Genomic DNA, 16,687 nt, shown 5'->3' on the forward strand with positions numbered 1-16,687 from the left:
GGGCTGCACTTAAGCGTGAGTAAAAACACTCCGAAATGCTGAAGGAACTCGGTGTCCATAGGAGACAAAGATATATCGCAGATGTTTCAGGCTTGAGGACATCTTCAAAGAATAAGTAGAATGAGCCAAGACGAGGAAATCTCAGCATTCAGACAATGCTGGACTGGGGCTATGAATCCAGACCAACAGCAGGTGTTAATTGGATATGATAAGGGGAGAAGGGAGTATTTATCATGTCTGTGCGAAGGGAGATGGAAAAGGGAGAGAGACAGAGCCTGGGGAAGGCAATGAGGGAAGAAGTGCTGGGGGGGGAGGGGGGGAGAGGGGGTGGTTAACAAAAGCTAGAGAAGTTGATATTAATGGTATTCAGAGGGTGCCCTGTCAGAAGATGAGGTGTTGTTCCTCCAATTTGCTACACCCAGTCTCTCTGATTTATAGAGGAGACCAGACTGGGCACCGACTGGGAGATTGCTTTGTTGAGCACCTCGGCTCTGTCCGCCACAATAACGTGCATCTCCAAGTGGCCACCAATTTCAATTCCCTATCCTATTCTCTCGCTGACATGTCTGTCCATGGTCTCATTCACTGCCAGACTGAGACCATCCGCATATTGGAGGAACAACACTTTCATCTTTCAACAGGGCATCCTTCAACCTCTCCCCTTATCATCTCCAATTAACACCTTTTGTTGGTCTGGATTTCTCCCCTAGCCAGATTTCCTGGTCTTGGCTCATTCTGCTTATTCCTTGAAGAAGGGCTCAGCCCCAAAATGTCTGCAATATATCTTTGTCTCCTATGGATGCTGAGTTCCTCCAGCATTTCGGAGTGTTTTTATTAATCAGAGCATCCGCTGACTTTTGTGTTTCACTCCCTGCATTTAAACGTTTACTGGTATAAATACATTTCACATATCATATATCACATCACTCCTTGAGAGCAGACCCTACTCGTGATTCTTGGTTGGTAAAGAAGCCACTGCAGTGGCCCATTCACCATGAGAATTTGATCTCCATAACTCAATTGTTGAAATGGTAAAGGGGCTTGCATTTGGAATGAGAGATGGATTCACCCAGTCTTGCAGTATTGATGCCAAAGTCTGCTTTAATATTCATGCAGAAAATCATTGCTAGATAAGCTTTGAGAAACTTTGCCTCCTGCTACTATTCTTAATGAAGAATGTTTAGTACCTGTCTTTCAGTTACCATCTCAACCTCCAGGTTGAGTCAGTGGGAAAAAGGAAAATGCAATGTTGGTATTTATTTTTAGAGGGGTATCATACAAGGATGTAACGTTGAGATTTTATAAAGCACTGGTGTGACCTCACTTGGAGTACTGTGTACTGTTTTGGGCATCATATTTGAGAAAATACATGCTGGTGTTGGAGAGGGTTCAGAGAAGATTTACTCAAATGATATCAGGAATGAAAGGGTTAGTATATGAGGAAAAATTGTCAGCTTTTGGATTGTACTTGTTGGAGTAGAGAAGAATGAGAGCGGCCCTCATAGAGACATTTCAAATATTGAAAGGCCTTGACTGAGTAGATGTGGCAAGGATGTTTCCTAAGGTAGGGATTCTAGGACAAGAGGGCAAAATTTCAGGATAAAAGTGTGTCAATTTAAAACAAATGTTTAAATAAATAAATAAATAGACAGACCTCAACAATGAAGACGCTGTTTACATCCGGTACCGCACGGATGGCAGTCTCGTCAATCTGAGGCACCTGCAAGCTCACACCAAGAAACAAGAGCAACTTGTCCGTGATCTACTCTTTGCAGACGATGCCGCTTTAGTTGCCCATTCAGAGCCAGCTCTTCAGCGCTTGACGTCCTGTTTTGCGGAAACTGCCAAAATGTTTGGCCTGGAAGTCAGCCTGAAGAAAACTGAGGTCCTCCATCAACCAGCTCCCCACCATGACTACCAGCCCCTTCACATCTCCATCGGGCACACAAAACTCAAAACAGTCAACCAGTTTACCTATCTTGGCTGCACCATTTCATCAGATGCAAGGATCGACAACGAGATAGACAACAGACTCGCCAAGGCAAATAGCGCCTTTGGAAGACTACACAAAAGAGTCTGGAAAAACAACCAACTGAAAAACGTCACAAAGATTAGCGTATACAGAGCCGTTGTCATACCCACACTCCTGTTCGGCTCCGAATCATGGGTCCTCTACAGGCATCACCTATGGCTCCTAGAACGCTTCCACCAGCATTGTCTCCGCTCCATCTTCAACATTCATTGGAGCGACTTCATCCCTAACATCGAAGTACTCGAGATGGCAGAGGCCGACAGCATCGAATCCACGCTGCTGAAGATCCAACTGCGCTGGGTAGGTCACGTCTCCAGAATGGAGGACCATCGCCTTCCCAAGATTGTGTTATATGGCGAGCTCTCCACTGGCCACCGTGACAGAGATGCACCAAAGAAGAAGTACAAGGACTGCCTAAAGAAATCTCTTGGTGCCTGCCCCATTGACCACCGCCAGTGGGCTGATCTCGCCTCAAACCGTGCATCTTGGCGCCTCACAGTTCGGCGGGCAGCAACCTCCTTTGAAGCAGACCGCAGAGCCCACCTTACTGACAAAAGACAAAGGAGGAAAAGCCCAACACCCAACCCCAACCCACCAATTTTCCCTTGCAACCGCTGCAACCGTGTCTGCCTGTCCCGCATCAGACTTGTCAGCCACAAACGAGCCTGCAGCTGACGTGGACATTTACCCCTCTATAAATCTTCGTCTGCGAAGCCAAACCAAAGAAAAGAAAAAGATAGATAAAATTCTTTAATCAGAAGGTCGTTGGAGGGGGTGGGAAGGGGGGAGGGAAGGTAGGGGGGAAAAAAGGGGAGAAAATGCCACTGTCTATATTTAAGATATGGCTGATATGGCTCACAGTGAAAAATTTTAAATTAAAAAAAAAATCAGAGGGTCGTGAGTCTGTGAAATTTATTGCCACAGATGGTTGTGGAAGCAAGGTCATTGGGTGTATTTGATATTGACAGGTATTTGATTCGTCAGGGCATCAAGGGTTACGGGGAGGAAGCTGGGGAGTGCACTGAGTGGGTGGATGGATCAGCTCATGATTAGAATGGCAGAGCAAACTCAATGGGCCTACTTCTGCTCTTCCAGCTTGTGATCTGTTTCCTTGTTCCTAAGGCTAAATCTGGGCCTTTGCATTCCAATAAGTCAATGCTACTCAATGTTTTAGTCCATCCCTGTTGTGCTTCTCCACTCAATGATCAATAAAAGTTTGTTCTCTCACAAGGAATGCAAAGGAAGAACCAAAAATCTTTATTTAGCTTAAAAATAAATGTCTGTGAATTAAGAGGCCTTGTAACTAATATAAAACATGGCTAATCATTTCCTCAATCTGGCCTTTGGAATGGGCAGCCCACAGTGCCTTGTTTGTTGTACTTGTGCTTTAATGTTTGAGTGCAATATTAGTTTATACTTATGAGGCAGTGTACTGGAATAATAAGGTTTGAATCTTATTTGAGAAACCTAAGTTATCAGTTAGTTACTCAACATTTTTAAAGTTGATAATTGATATTGAAAATAATGTTTGTACTCTTTTTGAATTAGACAACCAGGAAGAAGATCCACGTCAGAAGTTTACCTTAGATGACTACTTAAGTGGAACATACCGATATAAATCATATCACCTGTTGTGGATATCAGGTAACAATTACATTGATTTTTCTTTGCACACTAAAATTTCACTGATTTTAATATTGTCAAAGAATTTAAATGGTAAAAAGGGTAATCAAACCGGTTTGAAGATTGGCATGGGTTAAAAGGAAGTAAAAATACATGCTTTTCTTAATTTGGAAGTAAAGCTTAGAATTATCACAGCATCATTCTTTTTAAACTTCCAGCCCAGCATTTGAAAAAAAAAGGAACAGAGGGATCTGTTTGGGAATACAGATAGATAATTCCCTGAAAATGGCGTTACAGAAAGACAGGGTTGTGAAGAAAGCTTTTGGCATCTTGGCCTTCATAAATCAAAGTATTGAGTGGAGAGGTTGGGATGTTATGGTGAGGTTGTATAAGACATTGGTGAGGCCAAATTTGGAGTTTTGTGTGCAGATCTGGTCACCTAACTACAGGAAGGATATCAGTTCAGTGGTTTGCAACCTTTTTCTTTCCACTCACATACTACTTTAAGTATTCCCTATGCCATAGGTGCTCTGTGATTAGCAAGGGATTGCTTAAGATGGTATGTGGGTGGAAAGAAATGTTTGAAAACCACTGTTTTAATCATACCTAATTGACTTGTTATGTGCACGGTTTTGTAACTCCAAAGGAAATGGGCCAATGAAGATTGTTCTCAAGCAAAATGTTTCATTTACAATTGGGTCTAGAGCAGTGATTCTCGCCCTTCCCTTCCCACTCACATACCACCTTAAGCAATCCCTTACTAATCACAGAGCCTTGATGGCATAGGAATTACTTAAAGTGGTATGTGAGTGGAAAGAAAAAGGGTGAGAACCACTGAGTAAAATGCAAAGAGTGCAGAGAAGATGTATTAGGATGTTGCTAGATCTTTAGGAGTTGAGTTACAGAGAAAGATTAAACAGGTTAGAATTTTATTCCTTGGAACGTAGAAGAATGAGGAGATTTGATAGAGGTTTACAAAATTATGAGTGATACACGGAGTAAGTGCGAGTAGACTCTTTCCACTTAGATTAGGAGAAATAAATTTGAGAGGACATGGCTTTAGGGTGAAAGGGGAAAGGTTCGGAGGGAACATTAGGGGGAATGTCCACTCACAGAGTGGTGGAAGTGTAGAACAAGATTCCATCTAACATGAAATACAGTCTCAATCTTGAAGTTTTAAGAATAAATTGGATAGATACATGGATGGGAGAGGTCTGGAGGGTGCAGGTCAATGGGACTAGTGGAATGATGTTTTGGCACAGACTATGGCCTGTATTCTGTGCTATACTATTGTATAGTTCTATGTTTCTAATAACATGTTGCAGGTAATGATCTGAAAAAATTATATTGTGCAACTTTGTTTTAATTAAATATTAATGGAATTATCAAAATAATCAGATCCATAAATGGCTATTCCTAGTTACCCTGGTTAAATAATTCAATAATTAAAAGGTTCAGTTTGACTCCCCAAATGGCCTACTTGTGATGCCCCAGAGAGCAGCGTGTCAAACTTGACTATATCGAGATACAAAGAGATTATTAAAAATGTAAGCAAACTCGTACAAATTTCTTGGGAGGCTTGAGTTCAACAAATATAAAATTAAAGAACATCATCATGTCCACATAATTTGCTTGCAATACTATTTCTCACCCTTCTTCTGCACATCACAACCACCTTGAATTATTACACAGTTAGCGGGCATTTTCCTATATCCTTTTTTTGCACAATGTAATAGGAGATTCAGCATTTGACTTTAATGTTAATCTTCACTTCAGTACCCTCACACTCTGAGAGCAATAACTGAAAATAGATTGTATTCTTTTTAATAGTTGATACTGAAGTGCCATTTCATGAAGTAGACAAAGACGATGTGGTCAAGCAATAATCGTGGCTTTTATTAGCAGAAACTCATGGTACAAAAATGAAATACAATAGGTGTATACATAGTTATACCCAAGGGGAGTGTCCTTAACAGTAGGGATAATGCACAGCCAATGTTACTACAGCAAGGCTCGCCAGAGGGGAGACAGGCAGCTTGGCAGACATTCACCACAGTCTCCACCCAGCAGAAGAAGGGTTAAAATCAAAAGGACAGCTGCTGTAAAGACTGAAGCAAGCGATAACAGCCAAATACGCCATTATCCAGCAAGCAATCAAAAATATAATGAGATGTTTTATGAATATGTCAGCCTATCAGGTTGTTTACGAATTCTGGTGCTTTTTCTCAAAACAGGTGGTTCCTTTGCAAACTTGGGAACTGGTACAGTTCCTGGGTCTGTAGTGTGGGAAGGACTGACTTCTGGAACCGTTCCAGAGTGGAGCCTCAGCATGGCCATCTGAAAGCTTACTAGGGGTCACAGGCTGGGGGGGGGTTGGGTGAGTCCAATCTCTCAGGTTCACTCTTAGTAGGGGTGTGAGGAAGGGACGAACCAGGCGAAGCCAGATCTCTTAGGGGTACAGAGTCAGTACTCCTGTCTGGGAATTTAACATGAGCGTAGTTGGGGTTGGTATGCAGTAGCTGAACTGGTTGGACTAGAGGGTCTGTTTTACACGCCCGAGCATGGCTCTTCAGCAGCACGGTTCTAGGCTCAGATAAACAGGCTGGCCAGTCCATCACAGTTCCTGATTTCCTAGGAAAGGCAAACATATGTTCATGAGGTGTTTGATTTGTTGCAGTACACAATAAAGACCGAATAGAATGTAGTGCCTCAGGCAGCACCTCCTGCCACCGGGTAACAGGGTAACCAAGTGTTTTTAAAGCAAGATTAACAGTCTTCCAGACTGTAGCATTAGCCCTTTCAACCTGCCCATTGTCTTGCATGTTGTAGCTCGTGGTATGACTGGTGGCAATCCCCTTCCATAGCAGGACTCGCGGCAGTTCAGCGCTCATGAATACTGAGCCCCTATCGGTATGAAAGTAATTGGGAAAATCAAAAATGCTGAAAATTCTGTCAAGTGACTTAATGTCAGACGCTGACGAGATGTCAGGGCAAAGTATCACAACCTGGAATATTTGTCAATTACTGTTAGGAAATATACATTTTTGTTGTTGGAAGGTAACCATCCTTTAAAATCTAAGCTAATCCTCTCAAAAGGTTGGGTTGCTTTGATGAGAGTGGCCTCCAGAGCTTTGAAGTATTTCGTTTTGCATTCTGCGCAAACAGGACAACTTTTAGTCATTTTCCTGACTTCTTCCAAAGAGTAAGGAAGATTGTTAGCCCTTAAGTAGTGGAAGAATCTCGTGACTCCTGGGTGGCACAGTCTGCTATGGATCTCTTTTAGCCCCTCCAGCTGAGCACCAGCAGCAGATCGTGACAATGCGTCAGAGGGATCATTTAACCTGTCCGGTCTGTACTGGATCTCATAATTATAAGTTGAGAGTTCTATTCGCCAGCGTGCCATCTTATCATTCTTGATTTTACTTTTGTGTTTAATACTAAACATGTAGGCTACTGATTTCTGATCAGTGACAAGAGTAAATTTTCTGCCGGCTAGAAAGTGTCTCCAGTAGCAACAGCTTCAATAATAGCCTGGGCTTCTTTTTCAATGGCAAGATGTTTAAGTTCAGGTCCGCGTAATGTGCGGGAGAAGAATGCCACAGGTCTGCCCTTTTGATTAAGGATTCCTGCCAAGGCACAATCTGAGGCATCAGTTTCCACTTGGAATGGGACATCCTCATCAATGGATGAGAGTGCAGCTTTGGCAATATCAGCTTTAATTCTCTCAAAAGCCTTCAAGGCCATTGGAGAGAGAGGAAATGGTTTAGTGTCAAACAGAGGGCATGCCTTCATGGCGTAGTCCAGAACCCATTTGCAGTAGAATCCCATACACCTTTTAAGGGCTTTTGTTGAGTGTGGGGTTGGTAACTTCTTAAGGGGGGGCCATTCTTTCCGGGCCAGGGCGGATTTTGCCATTGCAGACAATGTAGCCCAGAATGGGTAGCTCTGTCGCATTGAACACACATTTGCCCTCGTTAAATGTAAGGTTGAGTTTTTTAGCTGTTGCTAAAAATTTCTTTAAGTTGTTGTCGTGCTCAGCCTGTGTTTTCCCACAGATAGTGACATTATCCAGATAAGGAAATGTACCCTGTAACTCATACATCCTAACAATCTTATCCATTTCCCTCTGAAACACTGACATACCATTAGTGACCCCAAAAGGTACCCCTTTAAACTGGTATAACCCCCCATCAGCCTCAAAAGCCGTATAGGTTTGTTCCCTTTTCTTAATGGGGATTTGGTGATAAGCTGCTTTGAGGTCGATAGTGGAATACACTTTGTATTTCACTGATGCGTGGCAGTGGGTAGGCATCCAGGTTAGTGTAATGGTTGATTGTCTGGCTGCAGTCAATAGCCAGTCATCTCTTAGTGTGATTTTTCACGACTTCCACTTGGGCCTGCCTTGGACTCTTACTAGGTTCAATTACTCCCTCTTTAAGCAGTCTCTGGGTCTCCGCTTTGATAAATTCACGATCCTCTTTGCTGTAAGAATGGCTCTTAGTGGCAATCGGCTGACACTCAGGGGATAAATCTTTGATCTTTAATGCGAACAGACTGCAGTAAATAGCGCGGGGGATGGTAAGTGTGGGTATTGGACCACCGAACTCTAACACTACACTGTTCATCTGAGATTGAATATCTAACCCCAGTAACACAGGGGTGCAGAGCTCTGGCATAATAAAGAGCCACATATCAGCAAGGTAATGTCCCTGCAAATTTAAATTAACTTTATACTTGTCCTGTACAGTTTTTGTAAGTTCACTACAAGCCATCGATAGCTTTCGGTTTGCTGGATATCTCCACAAATTTAAGGCACTGGCAACTTTCTCGTGGATGTAGCTGTCAGTACTCCCTGAATCTAAGACAATCAAGTCTCACCATTCACCTCCCCCTTCATAGTCGACCATTCCAGTCCATAACATCCCCCAAGCTTTATTGTCAATTGAGCTATCGCAGGGGATCTCACCTCACCGTCACTTGAAGTCGATGCAGCATCTGAAAATTCCCCCTTTTCACAGTTGTCTTCCATTCCTGCAGCTCCAGGACACATTTTCTTGGTGCTTCTCTTCTTATCAGTGGGAGTACTTTTCACCTTACATGCTTTAGCGAAGTGGCCAAGTTTCCCACAATAGCTGCAGGTAGCAAATTCAGCTGGGCACTTCTGTCTGGGGTGCCAAATCTTATCACAGAAGTAGCAGTTTTCAGGAGTTTGCCCTTTTCTTTCCTTCGGGGTTCCAGCACTCCTGGATGTTTCCTTTTCGGTTTCTAGCATTTCACTGGGCCGCATGGCACTTCTCACTGTTTTGGCTAGAGTGACTGCCCGGTCATAGGTTAAGGGCTCTGTCTCCAGCAGTCTCTGTCAGATGTAACTGGAGTCAATCCCATTGACAAAAGCACCCAGCTTCAAGGCATTGCAGTGTTGTTACAGATTGACTGCCCTGACATCACATTCATTTGCCAGCGAGTCGAGGGCCAGTGCATAGGCAGCATCACTTTCCCTGGGTTTCTGGCGTCTAGTCAGCCACTGGTGTTGAGCAAGCACCACATTCCGTGGCACTGCACAGTTAGCAGTCAGACGTTCCCGGGCTATAGCCAGAGTGGTAGCTCCTTGCGTTACGGCGAAAGGGACCTCACCCAGCAGAGATTTCAGGTGGCCTCACTGTATCGCCTCATCGACCACGTTGTTTCGAGCCATGTAGTAATCGAAACAAGCAATCCAGTGGTTGAAAATTTCTCTGGCCCTTGGGGCAGACTGGTCGATTATCAGCCACTCTGGCTTGAGGGCTGCATCCATTTCTGCTAATAAAATTGATGAAGTAGACAAAGATGATGTGGTCAAACAATAATCATGGCTTTTATTAGCAGAAACTCATGGTACAAAAATGAAAGACAAAAGGTGCATCTACAGTTATATCCAAGGGGAGTGTCCTTAACAGTAGAGATAATGTACAGCCAATGTTAGTAGAGCAAGGCTCGCCAGAGTCGGGGAGGGGGTGGGGGGGGGGGAGACAGGCAGGTTGACAGAGATTCACCACAGGCACACACTTTGCTGACTTGGGAAATGAATGGAATATCACACAGTCTATTAATATTTCTGGATAATATAAATCTTGAATTGTTATGAAAGTGATTCATTTAAAAGGAAATAAAGACATGCGGTGGATATCTTGCAGCACCAATAATAGGCTGAACTCATTAAAAACAATGAAATATCAGATATTGGTTTTTATTCACATCTGGTTCTCACTAACATTGTATAAACATCCATGTTGCACAATGAATACAACATTTGAATATTTTGTGGACATCTGTTTTCACTGTCTTTTGTTTTTAGCAATTTATTCAAAACCCAAGATATTGTTAGAATCAGCTCATGCATGTGCATGTATGAACCAAAGGAAAGTTAGCATAATATCCACATTAGAAATGGGCCTTTTGGCCCACAAAGTTGTGCTGAGCATGTTCCTACCTTAGAAATTACTAGGCTTTCCCACAGCCTTCTATTATTCTAAGCTACATGTACCTATCCAAATGTATAGAAGCATAGAAAGCTTATTGCACAATATATCATAGACTTCTCATAGATACCTGGATCCATTAATTGAATTTAATAGCCAGAGTATTTCAATGGGACACACCTGTGTGATAGTACAGATTCTATCACCAATGTGACGATGTCCAGGTGGTAGTGTAGGATGACTGTGATTGGCTGAGAGTGTAGCCACACCTACTGGCAGGTCTTAAAGGATTGCTGCTAGCCAGACCCGGTCATTCTGGACTGGTCGACCTACTTGTGATGTGCTCTGGTCTTTTAGTTAATAAAAACCTTGGTTTGGATCAACAAGTCTTTACAACCTGGTCCTCAAATCTTGCAGTTATTCGGATAGTTACTATTTTAGCTCATTTGCTCCACTTTTTATTTCAATGTACAGGCTTGTAATAGAATGCAGAGTATATTTTTGGTGACTAAAATAATAAATTTTTACCTAGAATTGTATTATATAAAGCTGCATTTTTTTTTGTATACTATGATTCAGTTTTGATGATAAATCAGCCTTAATGGAAAATTTAACACCTATGTCAGTTGAATAGTTGGGGTTGAACATGAGAAACTTTTTCCCATAGAGATGTATGAAGGGATTTGAGAAAGAGTTTTTCACCCAGACGATGCTTAAACTCTGGAATGTCCTGTCTGAGAATGTGGTGGAGGCAAATACCTTGAACATTCAAGGAACGTCTAAATAAGCACTAAAATTGCCAGGGCATAGCTGGCAAAAGATTAAATGATTTAAATCGGATTTGTGTACATATGTGGTCAGTATAGACACAGAGGACCAAAGGGCCTGTTTCTGTACTGTTTGACTCTGATTCTAAAGTCATCCAGTTAACTTTTGGGGTTTCCGTGCATGATGCATTAATGTGGTCATGTGCATTGTGGGTTTTTGTCACATTAGTGTAGTTCACAGATGACACCAATTACACATCTAAAGTGGGTCTTCACAATTTTTTTCCTTTAACTAATAACCCTCTTCTCTTTGGCTTGGCTTCGCGGATGAAGATTTATGGAGGGGTAATGTCCACGTCAGCTGCAGGCTCGTTTGTGGCTGACAAGTCCGATGCGGGACAGGCAGACGCGGTTGCAGGGGAAAATTGGTGGGTTGGGGTTGGGTGTTGGGTTTTTCCTCCTTTGCCTTTTGTCAGTGAGGTGGGCTCTGCGGTCTTCTTCAAAGGAGGTTGCTGCCCGCCAAACTGTGAGGCGCCAAGATGCACGGTTTGAGGCGATATCAGCCCACTGGCGGTGGTCAATGTGGCAGGCACCAAGAGATTTCTTTAGGCAATCCTTGTACCTTTTCTTTGGTGCACCTCTGTCACGGTGGCCAGTGGAGAGCTCGCCATATTACACGATCTTGGGAAGGCGATGTGCCTCCATTCTGGAGACGTGACCCACCCAGCGCAGCTGGATCTTCAGCAGCGTGGACTCGATGCTGTCGACCTCTGCCATCTCGAGTACTTCGACGTTAGGGGTGTAAACGCTCCAATGGATGTTGAGGATGGAGCGGAGACAACGCTGGTGGAAGCGTTCTAGGAGCCGTAGGTGGTGCCGGTAGAGGACCCATGATTCGGAGCCGAACAGGAGTGTGGGTATGACAACGGCTCTGTATACGCTTATCTTTGTGAGGTTTTTCAGTTGGTTGTTTTTCCAGACTCTTTTGTGTAGTCTTCCAAAGGCGCTATTTGCCTTGGCGAGTCTGTTGTCTATCTCATTGTCGATCCTTGCATCTGATGAAATGGTGCAGCCGAGATAGGTAAACTGGTTGACTGGTTGACTAATAACCCACAACAGAGTGAAACACCAAGGTCTACATTTGCTGTGATCAAAGTGGCAATCCATTTCAATTCCTCGCCTCATTCCCCTGCTGACACGTCTGTCCATGGTCTACTGTCAGACTGAGGCCGCCCACAAATCGGATGAACAACATCTCATGTTCCGTCTGGGTGCCCTCCAACCAGATGACATTAACATCGACTTTTCCTGTTTCTGTTAGCCTCCTCCCCCCTCCTCCTGAACCCTCTCTTTTCCTATTCCCCCAAAAACGTGATCTGCAGGGATCATTATTTGAAAGGGGCTCACAAAATTGTTGAGGACCCCGATCACCCCCACACACAGCTCCTTCCATTGGGAAGGGGATACAGGAGTGTCAGAGCCAGAACCACCAGGCTGGGAAATAGCTTCTACCCACAGGCAGAGAGACCGCCGAATAACTGCTCATACAAATCCTTCCAGACTCTACTATATATCAAACCATTTAAAAAGAAAATGGCATTTATGTACTGCATATATAACATGCATGTTATGTCGAGATGTGTCTTAAAATGTTAACATTAATCTTTTTAGGGAATGAATACTTACACAGAGACAATGATAACAATATTATTCGCTACAATGTTGAAACACAGGAAACACGTAATTTTCTGCTGAACACCACATTTGTAAGTATCTTTATTTTATACCTGAAACGTTCTCGGGAACTTTTACAAATGTAACTGATTTACATTGATACTTTGCTGTTTGCAGTGACATGCCTGTGTAATGTTGTGTGTATTGCCTGGGCAATACTTTTAAAAAGAAGTAAATTTAAAAACATATTTGATTAAATAAAGAAACAAATAAAATAGGCAGAATATCAATAGCTGTGATAATATCTTTGAAACATTGTTGAATGATAAAATCCTGAAATATATTCTTTCAGCTATCCATCTCCATCTGTGAAAAGTGCATAATATCTGATTATTTATATGCACAAAATGATAGACTTCAATGACAAATAAAACAAATACCCATTGAAAATGTTTTTAATACAGCCCTGTTTCTATGTTCCAACAAAAGTTGTGTCAAGAGTGCCTCTCTGTCAGCGCTGAATTAGCTGTCAGCATGTTGAACTTACTCTTAACTGTGTAGAGTTATTTGGACAATTGGAATATAGCCACAACATAATTTTAGCCTCATGCAACATCTATCCCATGAAAGAAAGTTCAAAATGAAACCATCAGCTTAAACTTAAAGTGATATATAGTCATCTAGCATAAAGTTAGATGAATGACAAGAAATATTCAACTTCATCTTCATTCTTAAAAGTAAGGATCATGTAAGTTGTTAAATTTACTAGTCCCAGGTTGGAGGCATTGAAAAACAGAAGGCTGGAATAAGTTCAGTGCAGAGGTAACTATTTGGCTGTTGTGTGCATATCAGCTCTCCACCAGGCAACTTTCCAGTTCTGTACTTTCAATGATATGGGGAGGAAGGGTGTGGGGGTGGGTTAGGGTTGGTTTAGGGAGCTAGGAGGTAGGTTAAAGGACAGAACCTCCAGGATAGCAATCTCAGGATTTTTACCAGTGCCACATGCAGGTGAGGAAAGAAACAGAAAGATGGTGAAACTTAACACGTGGCTGAAAACATGGTGCAGGAGGGAGGGCTTTGGATTTGTAGATAATTGGGTAGCATTCTAGGGAAGGCAGGTACTGTTCTGGCAGGACATTTTACATCTTAACTGGAAAGGGACAAATATTCTTGCAGGTAGGTTTGCAAGTGTGGCTCTGGTGGGTTTAAACTACATATGAAGGGGGGAGGGGAAGCAGAGTGAAAGAATAGATGTAGGGGAGAAAGATGAAAATGAAGACAGAGAAGTTGTATGCACCATTAGAAATCAATGGAGAGCAAAGAGAAGGAGATTTTCTTAAATGTATTTATTTCAATGCTCAGAGCATAGTGAGAAAAGTAGATGAGCTTAGAGTATGGATTGATACTTGGAATTATGATGTGGTAGCCATTAATGAAACATAGCTGGAGGACGGATGTGATTGGCAACTAAACATACTAGGATTTTGTTGCTTCAGGTGTGATAGAATAAGGGGAACAAGAGGGGGAGGTGTTACATTGCTTGTTAGTGAGAGTATTACAGCAGTGCTTTGGAAGGATAGATTAGAGGGCTTGTCTAGAGAAGCACTATGGGCGGAATTGAGGAGTGGGAAAGAAATGGTAACACTTATGGGGGTGTATTATAGACCATTTAATGTGAAGAGGGAACTGAAGGAAGAAATTTGTAAGGAAATAACAGATATTTGAAGTAAACATCTGGTTGTGATTGTGGGAGATTTTAACTTTCCACAAATTGACTGGGACACCCATACTGTAAATAGGCTGGATGGTTTGGAGTTTGTTAAATGAATGCAGGATCATTCTCAACATCAATATATAGAGGGGCAGTGTTGGATCTGCTATTAGGAAATGAGGTAGGTCAGATAACGGAGGTGTGTGTGTTGAGGAGTACAATAATACTATTGGTTTCAAAATAATTATAGAGAAAGATAGGTCTGGACCCAGGGTTGAGATTTTGGATTGGAGAAAGGCTAATTTTAAGGAGATGAGAATGGATTTGGAAGGTGTGGACTAGAATAAATTGTTTTATGGGAAATTTCAAAATTTATGGAATTATGGAAAATGAAGGGCATTTTAAAGGTGAAATTTTAAGGTTACAGAGACGATATGTCCCTGTTAGAATGAAAGGAAAGGTTAAAAGTTTTAAGCAGCCATGGTTTACAAGGGTTATTGGAAATATGGTTCAGAAAAAGAGAGAGGTGTACAAAAAGTATAGACAGCATGAAGTAAATGAAGTGTTAGAAGAATATAAGGAATGTAAATAGAATCTTAATAAGGAAATTAGAAAGGCTAAGAGGAGATATAAAGTTGCTTTGTCAAATAAGGTGAAAATAAATCCAAAGTGTTTCTACAGCAAAAGAATAGTGCGGGATAAAATTGGTCCCCTAGAGGATGAGAGTGGAAAGCTATGTGTGGAGCCAAAGGAAATGGGGGAGATTTTGAACAGTTTTTTTTCTTCAGTATTTACTAAGGAGAGGGATATTGAACTGTGTAAAGTAAGGGAAATAAGTAGGGAAGTTATGGAAATGATTATGATTAAAGAAGAGGAAGTTCTGGTGCTCTTAAGGAAAATAAAGGAGGATAAATCTCCAGACCCCGACAAGATATTCCCTAGGACCTTGAGGGAGGTTAGTGTAAAAAAATAGTAGGGGCTTTGACGGAGCTATTTAAAATGTCATTAGTTACGCGAATGGTGCCAAAGGATTGGAGGGTAGTTCCATTGTTTAAAAAAGGTGCTAGGAGTAAATCTAGTAATTATAGGCCTGTAAATTTGACGTCAGTGGTGGCAAGTTAATGGAAAGTATTCTTAGAAATGGTATATGTAAATATTTGGATATGCAGGCTTTGATTAGGAACAATCAATGTGGATTTGTGAAGGGAACATCATGTTTGACAAACCTTATTGAATTTTTTGAGGAGGTTACTAGGAAAGTTGATGAGGGTAAGGCAGTGGATATTGTACATATGGACTTTAGTAAAGACTTTGATAAGGTTCCTCAGGGAAGGTTAGTTAGGAGGTTCAATCATTAGGTATTAACATTGAAGTAGTAAAATGGATTCAACAGTGGTTGAATGGGAGATGCTGAGAATCGTGGTAGATAACTGTCAGATTGGAAGCTGGTGACTAGTGATGTGCCTCAGGGTTCAGTATTGGGTCCATTGCTGTTTGTCAAATACATTAATGACCTGGATGATCAGGTGATGAATTGGATTAGAATCATGTCATGATACTAAGATAGGTGGAGCTGTGGATAGTGAGGAAAGGTTTCAAATTTAGGCCAGTTAGAAGAGGGGGCTGGAAGATGGAGTTTAATGCAGATCAGTGTGAGGCATTACATTTTGTTAGGGCTCATCAAAATAGGACATAGTGAATGGTAGGGCATTGAAGAGTGCAGTGGAACAGAAGAATCTAGGAATAATGGTACATAGTTCCCAGAAGGTGAAGTCACATGTGAATAGGGTGGTGAAGAAAGCTTATGGTGTGTTGGCCTTTATAAATCAGAGCATTGAGTATAGGAGCTGGGCTGTTTTGTTAAAATTGTACAAGGCAATGGTGAAGCCAAATTTGGAGTATTGTGTACAGTTTTGGTCACCAAAGTATAGGAAAGATATCAACATATTGGAGAGAGTGCAGAGAAGATTTACTAGAATGTTTCCAGAGTTATAGCATCTTCCAGTTTGTTAGCATGTAGAGCAATTCTGTTAAAATGGAAAGATGAGCTCCCACCTACACATCATCAATGGTTATTAGATATGATGTCCTTTCTAAATCTGCAGAAAGTTAAGCAATAATGTCATGAAAATCAATATTCCTTTTGATAAGACAGGACCCATTTATAGCTCACTTTCGTAATTTGACTCATTGGGTGCAATGATGAACGGCCCTGGCCGTGCTTGTTTGGATCCGCTAAGGCTGCTTGTTTGGATTTAACACTACCCACAGTTTGAATTTTAATCTTGATTGTTGTGGGTTTGAATTTTTTCTCTTTTTTCTTTTCATTTTGTTCTTACTTGTCTCTTACTAGTAATACAGTATGTATTACTGTTTATTGGATTTAGAATTAAGTAGTATCGGTAGTGTACCATGTGTTATT

The 16,687-nt window shown here is 41.8% G+C and overlaps 1 protein-coding gene across 5 annotated transcripts in view; it reads left to right on the forward strand.

Moving 5' to 3' along the window:
• fap (fibroblast activation protein, alpha) overlaps nt 1-16,687 on the forward strand; it is a 119,150-nt gene that overhangs the window by 31,383 nt on the left and 71,080 nt on the right. For all 5 annotated transcript variants that reach the window (XM_069935360.1, XM_069935365.1, XM_069935361.1 and 2 more), the window contains 2 exons: nt 3,581-3,676; nt 12,552-12,646. In XM_069935360.1, the coding sequence (XP_069791461.1) occupies nt 3,581-3,676; nt 12,552-12,646 (191 nt within the window). The remainder of the gene's footprint in view (nt 1-3,580; nt 3,677-12,551; nt 12,647-16,687) is intronic.

The sequence above is a fragment of the Narcine bancroftii genome, chromosome 4, assembly GCF_036971445.1.
Source record: "Narcine bancroftii isolate sNarBan1 chromosome 4, sNarBan1.hap1, whole genome shotgun sequence".
Classification (NCBI taxonomy): domain Eukaryota; kingdom Metazoa; phylum Chordata; class Chondrichthyes; order Torpediniformes; family Narcinidae; genus Narcine; species Narcine bancroftii.